The 15,197-nt window shown below is 32.1% G+C and overlaps 3 protein-coding genes across 4 annotated transcripts; 2 read left to right on the top strand and 1 right to left on the bottom strand.

Moving 5' to 3' along the window:
- Positions 1-2,896: 2,896 nt before the first annotated feature.
- On the top strand, positions 2,897-4,487 carry LOC105559971. Its single transcript, XM_012008666.1, has 3 exons — positions 2,897-3,205; positions 3,265-3,381; positions 4,154-4,487. Exons 1-3 carry the CDS (start codon positions 3,074-3,076, stop codon positions 4,283-4,285), a joined length of 381 nt encoding a protein of 126 aa, XP_011864056.1. The 5' UTR covers positions 2,897-3,073; the 3' UTR covers positions 4,286-4,487.
- A 447-nt stretch (positions 4,488-4,934) lies between these two features.
- On the top strand, positions 4,935-5,702 carry LOC105559974 (odorant receptor 22c-like). Its single transcript, XM_012008668.1, has 4 exons — positions 4,935-5,014; positions 5,137-5,227; positions 5,305-5,441; positions 5,531-5,702. The coding sequence occupies exons 1-4, from the start codon at positions 4,935-4,937 to the stop codon at positions 5,700-5,702; spliced, it is 480 nt and encodes a 159-aa protein (XP_011864058.1).
- A 1,416-nt stretch (positions 5,703-7,118) lies between these two features.
- LOC105559970 lies at positions 7,119-12,471 on the bottom strand. Of its 2 annotated transcripts, XM_012008665.1 has the most exons (10): positions 12,349-12,471; positions 12,153-12,276; positions 10,266-10,376; positions 10,102-10,179; positions 9,873-10,010; positions 9,537-9,719; positions 9,146-9,319; positions 8,222-8,407; positions 7,961-8,137; positions 7,119-7,806 (listed from the first exon to the last, which is right to left on the bottom strand). In XM_012008665.1, exons 3-10 carry the CDS (start codon positions 10,325-10,327, stop codon positions 7,725-7,727), a joined length of 1,080 nt encoding a protein of 359 aa, XP_011864055.1. In that variant the 5' UTR covers positions 10,328-10,376; positions 12,153-12,276; positions 12,349-12,471; the 3' UTR covers positions 7,119-7,724. The 2 variants fall into 2 exon arrangements, with proteins under 2 accessions (XP_011864055.1, XP_011864054.1); XM_012008664.1 differs by having other exon boundaries at positions 9,873-10,376; positions 12,158-12,276.
- Positions 12,472-15,197: the final 2,726 nt, after the last annotated feature.

Genomic DNA, 15,197 nt, shown 5'->3' with positions numbered 1-15,197 from the left:
AAGATTAATTTTATACGTATAAACTATAATTATAAATATTACATTTAAACGAGGATAGTATTTACTGGTCGATAGAGTCATAAAAATGACAGATTTGACCAATATCTGGGTAATACGCTTGCTTTTATTGTTTAAAATATTAATTAGTTTCATGTCTAACATTCTTATATCGTGCTGTATATGTATATGCGCAGGTTGGAAGATAATACGTCATACAAGGTTTGCAAATTTTGCAACTTATCTCATACTATAGACCAAGATACAGTTGAATTCAAGGACAACGTTGTCAAGGACGAATTTGCGAGCTCCTGTCATTTACGGGAATCTCAACACGCATTTACCGCAGTTTCGACATCAACGGAAAGCTCCCATGTCACTGAGCCGTTAGCACAGGATATTCACATTGAGAGACGCGAAATAAAGTCTGAAGTTAAGACTGAAATTAAAACTGAAGAGTAATTATACTTATATAGTGCTAAAATTATACAAAGAAACCTTACATATTAAACATTGATTCTAACACCTTAGTCTGTCAAAGTAATTTATATAATTCGGGATACGTTAACAATAGGTATGTCGTTAGTATTGAACATTTATGGTCAAAATTTCCTTCCAATTTATTATTTACCAACTTAACCCATCCCATGTCTATGGTGTACGGGTGCATCTCGCGAGAGATCCACGAGAATCTATCTATTTCCATGCGATACGGGACCCAACTTACACTCCATCCCTAATACAATATTTGTTTCCTACAAAGACTTTAAGCATCTTATTAATATCTTGCATACATATGTTTTTCAGCTTGTTTTGTTGATTGCCACAAAAAATCGCGATTCTTACTAGGGTGTTAATTCTGCACATTTACCTTATACTCTGATATTTTCCACATTTTTAAATCGTTGTTTATATTTACAGATTTATATATACAGATTCTGATTAATTTGGTATCCATGGTTTTGACGACACCTAACGTGTAAAGTGTCCAAGGTGTGGGGTGATTCTCGCGAGAGATCCACGAGGACCTATGTATTTCCATACGATACGGGGCTCAACTGACACTCCATCCCTAGTACAATATTTGTTTTGAATAGAATAAAACTTTAAGCACACAACATTTAAGTGAGAACGTATGCGCACGGAAGATTGTCGATGCGCACACGATATAAATGTAAAACTTTTCTATAGAGCTAGTGAATTTAATGTCTTATGAGATCGAAAAGTTTGGTACTGTTAATCGATTTTCGAAATATATTACTTAGAAATTAAGTTACAAATATGAAGCAGAATGCATCTTTGTGATTAAATAGCAAGATGTATTTATTATTTCAATATTATTATTCATAATTTCTACCCTTTACAAGGCATTATCTCGTCCGTATAGCAAATGTTACGTAACGTTTACAGTATTTTAAAATTAGTTTATCGTTAAGCAATACAACAAGTGTAGGATGGAAACTTTTCTTTTTCGCTTTCAATCGTTCTACCTGTCCACGAGAGGTAGTTCGGTTATTATATATGTATGTTGTTTAATAATATACACACTATCATATTTTTATTATTACTATTATTATAAACCTATATGTATTGTATTCACTATAATGGCAGTCACAAAATAAAAAGTAACTTGCTGTTAAATAATGCTAAGCATTCCAGCAACATTGCTGCAAATCCTGTACAACCACAGGAAGCAGAGACTGATCTAGAAACTGAACAACACCTAGACACACTTAAACAAAAGCAACAAGTAGGTATAAAAGGTTACTTTGGAAAAGAGCGAATGTTCTCAAAGAGAGAACATACGCGATTTGATAAGTAATTATTCACTTTTCTTATATTCATTAGCATAAACGGCTCTGAATAAAGTTTCTAATTATATTTTAAGTTATATTGCAAAAATGTGATTAATCATTTAATGCATGATCGTTATTTAAAGTTAAAGTAACCAATAATAGAGCATTTCTTTTCTCGTTTGTGAAAACTGGCGAACATTTTAGGGAATGTGAAGAAACAAATGATAAAATTAAATATGCTTATATATTGGTTTTATTAAAAAAGTACATTGTACTTTCTTTATTTATTATTTGTTATTAAAAACTTAGTTCTGTCTCATTCTCCATACCTGCTTTATTTTACATATTTAAAATTTTTTATAATAGGTATTTATTATAATAATTATATAGAATACTGAAAAAGCCTTCCTTTTATATATAAACTCACAAAATTTTATACGTATGGTTTTGTCTCTAACACTTATTCAAATTCTCGTTCAAATCATTTGAATAAATAAAATAAAAACACAGAACAGATGCTTCATTTTGCATAAGTAGCAAATAACGTAAAAATGTAAGTCACTTACCTCACGATTTCTCCGCCGTTGCCCGATGCCTCTTAGACCTCCTCCTTCTCTTCTAAGATCTTCTTGTTGAACTTATACAACACTCACTCGCGAAAATCATCGATCGCGACGGCTAAAACCTTCTGAAGGTCGCTCAGGAGCGTGACCTTGACAACATATGTCAAGGTCGGGGTCATTTGCGGGGGTTGACCTAATCTAAATATTTACCGTGTTATAATATATTATAAATAATGTGCTAAATACATTTTATAAATTTATTTTATACTGTTACCTAATAAGACAAAAGTAATAAAATTTTATTTTACTTTGTTATCGATATTGCTAAACAACTAAATAGCTTTTCCTCCTGATCTCACTTGGATGCCTCGAAGACTCACGTTTACGAAGAACTTTATTTTATTCTAATCGATATGCTCTGTCCGGTGGGAACATGAGAAAACGAGCCGTCCGTCATTGGGAATACGTTATAGTTAACGTCATAGAATCAAACACCACCTGTTTCCACAAATTCTATGTATCAGATGTTGATTGACATGACACGTAGCAATGTATTTCACGAGAATTTACTCAGTATAGTAATTTTATCGCGAAGGGATATTATTTTAATTGATATGTCACATTGGAGGGTGAGCGATCCGTCGTACGGAAGTTCAGAAACAGTCGTATTCACGATACCAAAGGCACGGTACTGTTTCTCTGAGAATTATCGAGACCATGAAGCATTATTACAATGTCGTCTATAAAATATCATCGTTTACTGGTGCATGGCCGTATCTGAAACCGAGAGCAAGGATATTTCGCGTTGCTCTACTGACTATAATCATGCTGACTGTAATTGTTCCGCAGGTAAATTAATGTAATGCCTGAAGAAGAGGATCTGACGGAAGAATGATAAATGGTTTCAGATAGCGTATCAGCTTACGTGCACAAACGTGCGATGTACATGCGAGTCGATGACTTCGTACCTACTGACAATGACGTCTTTTCTAAAGGTGTACACGTTTCAATTAAATACTCGTACGGTACATTTCGTGATTTAAAAGATTGTAGTTTGGGAAAAAGTTTTAATATATTTTCTTTATTTATAATATGCAGGGTTGGGAAGTAACTTGTTACTTGTAACGAAGTTACTGTTACAGTTACTTATTTTCGATAACTCTTATTTAACTTCGTTACTTTTGCCCCGTCTGTAACTGTAACTTAACTCAGTTACATTAATAGTTTCCTTAGAGCTAAAGTAGAACTCTCATTAAAACTAAACAAGAAACAAGAATGGCCAATGCGAGTCAAGGCAGGATGTAGATAGCCTATACTTGTAATTTTTAATAAATTGTGAATTCATATACCGTTTCTTTTTCCACATTTTTGTCCTGCGTGCCGGTTTCTTTTCGGATATATCGCAGTCTTGGCTCGCATTGGCCATTCTTGTTTCGTGTTTAATTAATAGTTACGTTATGTATATTTTAAATCTCAACAGGTTGCATCAAGCCTTGCATTTGCGCACAAACGTCTTCATCAACGCTTTACAATTCAAATGCAGATTTGATATTTTTATTTTCATTGCAAGAAAGTAACTGCAAAGTAATGATTCGTTACTTTTTGAGTAACTGTAACTGTAACGCGTTACTTTTCAGAATTGGCAACTTGTAACTTACACTTTTAGCGAGAAAACTGTAAACTAGATATTTTTATAAAGTAACTTTCCCAACCCTGATAATATGTATTTTTAATATTACAATTCTATAAACGCTGGTATTTTATAAAAGAACTTGGTACTGATCGATGCTTTATCAGATTAAATGCCTTACCCAACACTTGTTCGTCGATTGGAAGGGAGTAGAAATTCCCAAAGAATACGAAATTATGAAGTCATACGCAGAAAACAGTAGGCGATTCTGTCTGGTCTATACGGGTGAGAACCGATGAGAGGGATGCTCTATTTTATTTCATTCCCAAATGCGTTGCGCGTTTCTTTTCTCATGATCGCTTCATATGTTGCAGTATATTGTTTGCTAGCAGTAATTACGTTTATGTCAATGTCCCTTATACCGTTCACACTTGACGTCGTATGGCCCCTTAATGAATCACGTCCTGTATTATTCCCGTATCCGGGATATTATTTCGTGGACACTCGAGAATATTTCTTTAAAATCTTCTGGCACTCCGTCGTCGCTTGGGAATTCATTGTTGCCGGAATAGTCGCCCACGATTGTATGTTTGTGACTTACGTCGAGCATATTTGCGGCATGTTCGCTATGGTCGGGTAAGGAAACAATTTGTGAGCTCGATGACACAATACATAGTTTTCTCATCAAACTTTGTAATTTATATACATATAAAGTTCTTAAAAAAGAATTGAGATATTTGTCTCTAAATGAAGTAAAGAGTACACTGAAATTTCCAACTTTTGCGCCAATTTAATACTAAAATACTTTAATAATTCAACCCGAATGTCAGCAAAGTCGAGACGAAGAGAGAAAGAAAGGGAAAGGAGGGGGGGGGGGGAGAGACAGAGATTTTACAAATTGTTTTCAGATTCCATTTCGAAAATCTATTTTATAATTGTGACGGAGTAATGAAGGTGAGGGACAATTTAAATACTATTTATCGTAAAAGAATTACGTTCTTGGTACACGAACACCGGGAGGCTTTAAAGTGAGTGTTTAACATTATATATAAAAGTAGAATAAAACAACCTGAGTGATACGACACATATTCCATTAGAAGATAAGAAGTCTCAAGAAAAGGTCCCTTATCTTATTTTCAATTTGCCATAGTTGTGCAGAACTTCTCGAGAATACCTTTACTGTACCTTTCGCCGTACAAATGTTCGTAGTGACTATAGGAATGAGTTTTACCCTGGTGCAAGTATGTATTTATTTATGATAAAATTATTTTCCTTAAACGAGTTATTAAAAGATTGTGTTATTTTTTTTATATCGAAGGCCACGCAACCGAACGGCGAGATTTTAGAATCAATCAGATACGTGTTGTATATCGTTGGTCAACTGATCCATTTATTCTTTCTCAGCTACGAAGGACAGAAATTGATAGATCACAGTCTTCAGACGAGCAATAAGATGTAAGATTTGAGTTACCCAAAGGAAAGAAAAGATCCCGAATTGCATTTAATTTGTTGCATTATAATTAACTATCTTCGAAACATGTTAGATACAGTAGTTCCTGGTACGAGGTATCTATAAGATCGCAGAAGCTAATCGTGCTGGTGATGATGAGAAGTTTACGACCGAGCTCCTTGAGCGCCGGCAAGATTTACGTTTTCTCCTTGGAGAGCTTCACCTCGGTAACGCACTCGGAATTATCGTATATGCATTTGTTATAGAGCTTCTTTAACAAAACACGACGCTCTTTTGAAAATTCTGCAAGCTTCGATGTCGTACTTTACGGTACTCGCATCCTTTTAGTAGCCTGAGCTTGTGCATCCGACCATATTCCGTAAAAGCGCTTGTCGAGAGCGCAATACTGTGTGTCTTTAATATTACTACAATTATATATTTCTGTTAATTATTCCATTGTCTTTTATTTCCTCGTTAAAATTATTTCTGTCAATTTTATGTACATCTTAAACTTATATGGATATAACTTATATGTATGGATATGCGTGAAAAAATTCGTTTATGTATTTTTTTATGTTACTCTTTTCGGCGCCGTAAATCGATGCCACCAATTCTGGAATCAGTTGTAATTCACACATGTAGCTTACAACGATTTCAAATATTAATTGCGGATTATAGTGTCGCGAAGCTCTAATTTATACAAAAAAAGGAAAAAGAAGAGCGTATTGCCAAGCTAAATATTTCTGCAAGATGAAGTGTAACTGTTGCGCGATGCACCTTGTCTTGGGAATCCTTTTCTTCAACATTCTAATCGATATGTACGTGGAAGGAAATTGTCTTTTCCGTTGAAGCTTCCTTTCGCGTCCGTCTTTTGTAAAACACACGTCACGCAAGATTGCTATATCAATGGTCCCTGATGTATGTAGCATTTTTTTCTATTACGTCCATATTCCTTTATTAAACAATAAAGGAATATGGACGTAATAGAAAAAAATGCTACATACATCAGGGACCATTGATATAGCAATATTCCATATTCCTTTATTGTTTAATAAAGGAATATGGGCCAAGACAGAACGTTTTAGTGCCTAAAGAATTTTAATTTGAAGCCACAATAATTTAATACATTTTACTTGGTTCGTTTAGCCAATCAAAAATGCCCAGAAATGTTGGAATCAAATATCTATAGCTGCTGACAGTATTTCTACACATAGTATCGTTACGAGTAGGTTAAAAGTTTCTGTGCGTCATAGCAGATTAATACAAAAGCACGTTAAAAACGTACTGTAAGTATTTTTATAAGGACAATACGATAAAAATCTACTTTTATACATATACACATATATAGATATATTATCTATTCCATATAAAAAATAAAGTTTCTGCAATTTTCTTTTCTTGTACATTGTATATATGGTCTTTTTTAACCACCATGTCAAGCTATTTCATTAAAAATTGTAAGTGTGAGAAAAATGACTCTCTCTCTCTCTCTCCTTTTCTCTTTCCGAATTAAATTAAAATTATGATATTATAGATATTTGCAAATCTTAAATATTACATAAACATTATATATTATTACATCATTATTATTATATATTAAATAAGTATTTTATTACTATTTAGTTTATTACATATAATTACATATATTACATATAATTTTATTACACATAATTCATCGATTAGGTTTAGTATTATTATATTATTCTACTACAGATTTTAAGTTAAATATATATTGTACAATTGTTTGAACATTTGAATCGTAATTGCATTCCTAGGTATTCTCAGCAAGAAATGACTCGTAATCGACGTCAATTGACGGTTGTCGATATCGATTCTACATTGTTTCGACATTGATCGAAGAATTATTTCTCACTAGGTTTCTTATTGGCTCACTACACGTTACATTACTATCACGTGACATCAATATGCGCAATAACGACGCTTTTATATTGGCTGTTTTCAGCAGGAAAAGCTGCTTTGCCACTGTTGTACAATTCGAGAATCTGATTGACGTATGTTCTTAAATTCAGCTAATTGTAAGATTAAGAAAATATGTCAATCAGATTCGCGATTACAACAGTTGCAAAGCAGCTTTTGCTGCTGAATGCAACCATTTACAGAATAATTATGAAATCTTATAATCACATCTTTAAACGTTATTACATCACTGTACCTCTTTTAGATCCATTGTTATTTCAAATATTTTTCGTATTAATCGACATTTACGTGAGTAACAGTTTAAACCTTGTGTCGGACCTGATGTTCTACTAAATACGTTTGTTATTTTCTTACATCCCTTGCATGTCGTCTTGCCGATCACATTGTACTTGTTCTGTAGGTGCGATATTCTTCATATCTTCTTTTTTGCTTCTTATAAAAGGATAAACCCCATAAAGTGACATTAAATCAATTCTTTTACGGTAATTGCATATTGTCATTATACATTTACATTTTTCTTGGATATTATTTCATTATTATATTTATTATGTATTATCAATATTTGATATGCGTCTGTTATACTTACCGACAATACTGTAAGTGTGCAGTTAAACGTGACGTTGCAGATGGACCTAATTTTACTGCTTTTTTACATTGTTTGCATATTGCTATTTCCATGTTTCCCTCTTCATCATCGAACTTTTCCCATACTTGTGATCTTCTTCGTCTCTTTCTCAACTCATCTTCATCAAGATTTATGCGACTTATGAAAGAATAAACGAGATAAGATGTAAAATTAATTAGTTTTATGTTTTATCAATATTTGATATGCATCTGTTATACTTACCGACAATGCCGTAAGTGTCCAGCTAAACGTGACGATGCAGATAGACCTAATTTTACTTCTCTTTTACAGTGTTTGCATATTACTATTTCCATATTTCCTTCTACATCATCGAAGTTCTCCCATACTTGTGATCTTCTTCGTTTCTTTTTCAACTCAGCTTTACTTATGTGACCAAGATTTAAGCGACTTATGAAAGAATAAACGAGATAAGATTAATTAATTTTGTTGGCAATAACTACATATTATTATTATATATTAACACTTTACGTGTATAGGGAAGACTTTATGGACGTTGGCATAAAGGACAAGTTGGCATTGCGTTTCGTTTATGTATTGGCGGCAAAAAGAATTATTGGAAAAAATTATTTACTCCAAAATAATTTTTTCATAATGTAGATACTTTTCCCAAAGTTTCATTTACTATCAAAGAGGTATCATAATAAAAACAGGAAAAATCTTATTCAAGCGGAGTCAAGTAAATTTTGGAGTGTTTCCAAATTTCGTATTAATGTACTTTAGCTTGAAAAAATAAATCTAACTATGAGTATCGCATTATTAGTTCAAAAATATGTTTTTATTACTGTTAGCATGTGTTATTTTGAATAATAACTGAATAAAAATTGAATAAAAATAATTTTTACGTTGGATCAAGTTTTAGGTACGTTGTCTTACAATCTGATTAGATCCAATTAGTATGAGAGAGGGGGGGAAGGAGGGAGAGAGGGAGAGAGAGAGAGATATGTATGTATTAATATCGCGCGCATGAAGTGTGTAAACACACAATTTCTGCAATATCTATACAATACAAGCATACGGTGCACCACCCTTCATTGACAGTGTTCTTTTACATACTTTGCATGTCGCATAGTTATATCGTACACTTTTATATTCAATATTTCAAATATTATTAGTCTGTGTACTTACCGGCAATAAAGAAAGTGGTTCTTTAAACTATCCGTTTTACCATTTATTTTTAATATTTTCTTACATTCTTTGCACGCCGCCTTGTTGTCCATTACATCGTACTTGTCCCATATACGTGATCTCCTTCGTATTTTCTTCAGCTCATCTTTACTTGCCTGATCAAGATTTAAGTAGCTTATGAAAAAATAAATGTAATATATAATTATTTTTGTACTATAACTGCATATTTCCTACATATGCATATATTCACCTTTTCTTTAACGTATTTCATTCTATTTATTTTATACTTTCTTAAATATTGTTTCCTTAAATATTACTCCCTTAATTATTACTATTAGATTTTTATTTTATTTTTATCCATGTTTTAAATATTTTTGAGATATATACATACTAGCAGTGATATAAGTGGTATCTTAAATTCGGTAGAGGATTTTTAAGATTACGTATGAATACTTTTTTTGTACATCTCTTGCATGTCGCCTTGTTGCCCATTACATCGTACTTGTCCCATACAAGTGACCTCCTTCGTATTTTCGTCAACTCATCTTTATTTAGGTGATCAAGATTTAAGTGGCTTGTGAAAGAATAAACGCGGTAAGATGTTAAATTAATTAATTTCTTACAATATTGTCATTACATTCACATATTATCCATAGATATTATTTCATCAGTATAATGGCTATTATGTACATCAAAATTTTTAATAATTGTGAAGCGATATACATACCGGCAACGTGATAAGTGCTGTTGTAAATTTGTCGTAGGACTTTTACCATTTAATGCTAGCTTTTTCTTACATTCTTTGCAAGTTGCATAATCGCCTCTTTCATCAAACTTGTCCCATAGAAGTGATCTTTTTCCTTTGCTTAAATGTTTATATTTATCCGGGTGAATAATTTTTAAATGAGTCATTAAAATATGCACGCCATGAATTGCAAAATTAATTTTCTTCATACAATGCTTGCATGTTGCCGTTAAACACGTTATTTCGTAATTTTCCTTTATGTTGTAACGCCTTGGATATTCGTCTAATTCTGTTATTTCATGTTCATCGTATAAGTGATATTTTAATATTTGCAGTCTATCATGATTAGAAAAAACTTCTTTACAACGATTACACCTTATTGTGTCAGGATTTTCTTGTGTGTAATGTTTCCGCATCCACTTTTCAATTTCCGTCATTTTTGTCGTTCTACACCACACAGTGCTTCATATTAAACGTAACCGCTTGCTAAAATTATTAGAAGGAACATTTGAAAAATTGAGCATATACATAGACGGTCGAGAGAAAAGATGTAATTCCTTATTGAAATACAGGGTAGGGAGAAGATGTCCTAGTCAAGATATGTATATATTGTGGAAATATGAATAAATTGCCAACTCGACCACTGAGGCTGTGCTAATATTATTCGCAATAATTGGTATAAAACTTCATAGAACGCTCCCTCGCAGTAAATAAGTAAGTCAGTATACATGTATATATTTTTGTGTGGATATACTTATGTGTGAAAATGTTATAGTAAAAGTCATTTCCGAAAAGATCATAATGATTTCATTCAATAAGTTTTTTGTAAGGTTTTGACAACACATGTTTGATATCATGTTGACTCTATGACATGCAAAGAGAAGAGTATTACGCAAAATTGTATAGCAGTAGCTTTCTTTGTATTACGAATTATAAAATTATTGTTATAAAAAGAAATAAGTTTTACTGCACAAAATACGGCCGCTTTGAGTCATATTAATATTACAAAATAAATCTATTCTTACTAATATTATAAGAAACGATAAATTATTATTATGGAGTATTAATATAAACATAGCTCTTTCTAAATTGCAAAACAAATAAAATTTAATTAAAAAATAACTTATCTCTTAACATTACTGTGTACATATCAAGTGTGGAAATCTATAATATACCTTTAGCTGTCATCAAATGACACAAATTATAAAAGAATATATTCACATAAAGTCTCGCTTGATAAAAAGACACGTTATCAAGTAAAACATATAAAGTATATTATATTAAGTGGCATCGGATAAACAAATAACACTGATACACACTAGCGCAATATATCGGTCATCAATCTACCGGATAAGTTACTATAAAAGCATTGGTATAATGAGATAGAAACATATCACATTAACATAAAAATAACAATCCCTTTTTCTCCTTTAACTGAAATTTAATAAAAATTCGAAAAACTGGCATAACAGAAAGCAAAACTTTTAAATCTTTAAACTGAACAAGTTTTCAAAATAGTAATGTCGACACAGAACAGCAATAATTATCATGACACACAACAATTAAGTAAGATAATGTATCTTGAGTCAGATCCTAATTTGAGGCACCAAAAACTTTGATATCTTAACTTTTAGAATTACTCACTATCTTATGTATTGTTACTTCATAGGTACACTTGCGTATAAAACAGTTAAATTGTATTCTTGCTTCCTGAGATTAAGAAAGTATCAAAATCGAAAAAAAACAAAGCAGAATGTTCGATTTTAAAACATTCCGAAAATAAGTTGAAATAATGTTTTCGTCACTCTGTCTGCGTGCTTCCTTTCATCTGAGTGTTTCATTTAGGCGTTTATGGAAATTCTTAAAAGAACGAACTAAGAACCGATTTTTCCAACGTCACTACTTTAATCTCAGTTTAACTTATGTCTGTTTCTAAGGTCTGGTTTCACCAACGTTGTTTAACTTTAAGCTTAGCTTAATTCGTTCTTTGTCTCTTTCCAACTGTTACTTTAGAGAGAGACAAACGTGAATTAATTGTAAGATTAAAATTAAGCGACGTGTGGTGAAACCGGGCCTACGGAGATAGTTAGAAAAAGATGAGTTGAACTAAAATTAAAGTTAAGCAGCGTTGGGAAAATCGAACCTAAATGATGAAATTATGCCTAATTAATCAGTCATCAGTCCTACAGTTTACAGTTTCCAAAATTAGGATACGATCTTCTCTCGACACTCTATCTTACGTACAATACAATTACTAGTTACATTACAATTACTCTCTGAAGAATTTGCGCGACTAGATTTTCCGCTGATTATTTGCGTGGAACCAACACGACACTTTCTTCTCCGACTGTCAAATTGCCATCAGGAAATGCCTTTAAAACAGCACCTATGTACAAAATAGATATTAGTGTTGACCACCTGAACACAGGAAATATTATGGAGCTAAATTTGAACTCACAATTTACTGCTTCATGAAATTGCGTATTTTCGAATTTCAGCTTTAATAACCATTTGTAACCTCGCACAGAAAGACGATATGGAAGTCGTGGAACATCTGGAGTCTGGAAGGTCTAAAGCTGAAGGGGGGAGTGGTTGGAGCAAAAACGATCCCAGCGAACTCTGTTGGATATTTGTGGATTTTACATGTGAAATTTCAACAATCAATTATAATTATAAGATTTTTTATACAACAATTACCTGTTCATTCTATTATTCACATATACTTTATCAATATATTTAAAAATTACCAATTTTTAGAAAACTAACGAGAATACCTTAGCGAACTTATAATCTATAATTTTTTTTCTGTCATCTAAGTTGCTTTCATATCATTTTTTTTAGAGATAACTTTCAATTAATTATTATAAATAAAGTCGCATCGTGACGTTATTCAGAGCGCGAGATCCGCCATTTTCCTTGAAAATTGGAAGCAACGTCATATCATTATATTCTAATTATAATATATTGCACAACTAGATTCTAATTATATTATTTAATAACTCTTGTGCCCAGAGAACGTAGCAATATACTTCGCACAAAGATCAGCGCGGCAGCCATTCGACCTTCCATATTTGTCATTTCCGCGATTATTGCGGTAAATAATTTTTATCTTTATGCAAGATTACTCCGACTATACCGGATATATTATTACGGTTACATTGTGGTTAAACTTTGCATTTTTCTAATTTTGAATAAAATAATACCTTTCTTTTATTGTTAGATTTAAATTAAAATTTCATCTGATAAAAACAGACCAACTTGTTGAGGCCCTCCATCACCGCTGCCGAACTCTTATCGGCGGTCTTTTTTTCTTTGTAATAATTGACTTTTTGTGATACATACAATAATATAGTGCGTAACTCTTACAACGTGAAACATTAATAAAAAGTGTTACACGTGTAGCCCGTGTCTATTGTGTAACATTTTTTACTAATTGCGCCAACGAAAAATGAAATTGCAAAGGCAAATCTATTAATCAATTACAAACGAAAGCTTATCGATTAGAGAACTACGTAAATCCAATTGAACTAAAATTTTATTCGATAGAAATAGAGGCCCTCCACCACCCCCACCGACTTCGATCGGCGGTCCTCTTTTCTTTACAATTTGATTTTTTAGTTATGTGTATCTCATTTTTCTTATAATTACCTTTACAATGTATACAACATTGTAAAAGAAATAATTACATTATAAAATAAAAAATGTAATATAATATAATATTCATTTCAAAATTTTATATGAAATATTCGGTATGCGTACAATAACACGAAATTCTTGCAATATAAAATATGTGCTTATAGGCACGTATTAAATCGATAAATTTTCATTTGCAATCGATCGATAGATTTGCCTTTTTAATTTGATTTTTTATTAATGGTTTACATTAGACTTATGTATTATTGTACAATAGATATCACATGTTCATATGTAATTTTATGTCATAAAGAAATATTGTACATATTTTTATTTATATTGTGTTTTTAATTTTACTATGTGAACTACTCCCTCTTTTACATTTTTCGTATATATTGCACATTAAACTGTAAAAAATAATTAAATAATAAAAATGTAAAAACACAATTATTCTTCTAGTCTTTCTTCGCCGAGCCAGATTGGACTTACCTTTCGTCGCACCTGGCCATACAGTCTGGTCATTTTGACCAGAGATCAGTAAGGAAGAAAACTTGTTCCACAATCGGTTTATTATCGTCACAGACAGATATTTTGTACGGTTCGAACTATAATATATGCGATCGTCGATCATATCGAAATGCACGACCACAAAAAGTTAATTAAAGAAGAAAATAAATTAAAAATTTGTGCTGTATAAAATCAATCAAATATATTTTTACTTCCGTTATTTATTCGAGAATAGATAGTGACTGTCTCTTCGTGACTGCATCTTTAAATTCGAAATTTAAGTATACACGATATTCGACAAAAGACGATGCATACTATCACTTTATTCTGGATTTTAGAATTTTTCATTTAAGATTAAAATATTCCTTTCTCTATAATAAATATGATTGGCGCTATATCGATCCTATTGGATCCGGAAATTTTTCTGTGGGTGTATGCATGTATTCACGCGAGACGCGTCTTGAAAGTGTATCGCGAGATACACATATACATAGAATAAATGACGTGAGACCCAGAAAAAAGAAACTTTCCGTCAGATAGATAGACGAACAATTGAATATTCTAGTTAATTAATAATCTCAAATAATGTGTGAAAATAATATAAAGTTTCAGCGTTCTCGACAAAATATTAGAATCTCACGTCATATTATTTTACTTTATATGTAAATTTGTTAATGGAAAATGGACAGACTATTAGTTCGACGAATACATCAATGATATTCGTCATATTTTGCGTGAAAATATGTGATGTGCTGCAACGGGGCACCCAACCTTCCACGGTGAAAACAGCGATCACTCCCTCTCAATAGATATGCAAAAAAGAAAAGAATATACAAAAATGAAATTATGTTGTGCTCTATCCATTTTTAGGCAAAGGATCTACGAGATATACTAAACTACCATCTACAATCTACAATCTACGATCTACGAGATGTAGATTCGTTGCCTTAATAAAAAAGTTTCTAACTCACCACCCGAAGCGCAGCAGCGAAGTTTAGCTGCGTTGATTCTGTAACATACAAATGTAGAATTCATTAAAGCAGTGTTCAATGTAAAAACTAGCATTGCAAAATATAAGTAATTATGCGTATTAAACGTTTTATTCGGTTAAATGTTTAAACGATTAATGCGCGAAAGATTTTCCGCAAAAGATCTTCACGAGAATGA

This window comes from Vollenhovia emeryi, unplaced genomic scaffold (assembly GCF_000949405.1).
Source record: "Vollenhovia emeryi isolate VEMERY1.0 unplaced genomic scaffold, V.emery_V1.0 DF939247.1, whole genome shotgun sequence".
In the NCBI taxonomy this organism is placed as follows: domain Eukaryota; kingdom Metazoa; phylum Arthropoda; class Insecta; order Hymenoptera; family Formicidae; genus Vollenhovia; species Vollenhovia emeryi.
Note: the sequence above shows the minus strand (reverse complement) of the source record. Positions and strands in the feature narration are given on the sequence as shown.

Excerpts from the sequence above, each read along its gene's own strand:
- LOC105559971 (XM_012008666.1), top strand. The coding sequence starts at position 3,074 with ATGAAGCATTATTACAATGTCGTCTATAAAATATCATCGTTTACTGGT. Across the intron at positions 3,206-3,264 it reads TGACTGTAATTGTTCCGCAG|ATAGCGTATCAGCTTACGTG; the intron begins GTAAATTAATGT and ends AAATGGTTTCAG. Across the intron at positions 3,382-4,153 it reads TTCAATTAAATACTCGTACG|ATTAAATGCCTTACCCAACA; the intron begins GTACATTTCGTG and ends ATGCTTTATCAG.
- LOC105559974 (XM_012008668.1), top strand. The coding sequence starts at position 4,935 with ATGAAGGTGAGGGACAATTTAAATACTATTTATCGTAAAAGAATTACG. Across the intron at positions 5,228-5,304 it reads TGAGTTTTACCCTGGTGCAA|GCCACGCAACCGAACGGCGA; the intron begins GTATGTATTTAT and ends TTTATATCGAAG. Across the intron at positions 5,442-5,530 it reads CTTCAGACGAGCAATAAGAT|ATACAGTAGTTCCTGGTACG; the intron begins GTAAGATTTGAG and ends GAAACATGTTAG.
- LOC105559970 (XM_012008664.1), bottom strand. The coding sequence starts at position 10,327 with ATGACGGAAATTGAAAAGTGGATGCGGAAACATTACACACAAGAAAAT. Across the intron at positions 8,408-9,145 it reads AACCACTTTCTTTATTGCCG|TCGCTTAAATCTTGGTCACA; the intron begins GTAAGTACACAG and ends TTCTTTCATAAG. Across the intron at positions 8,138-8,221 it reads GGACACTTACGGCATTGTCG|TCGCATAAATCTTGATGAAG; the intron begins GTAAGTATAACA and ends TTCTTTCATAAG.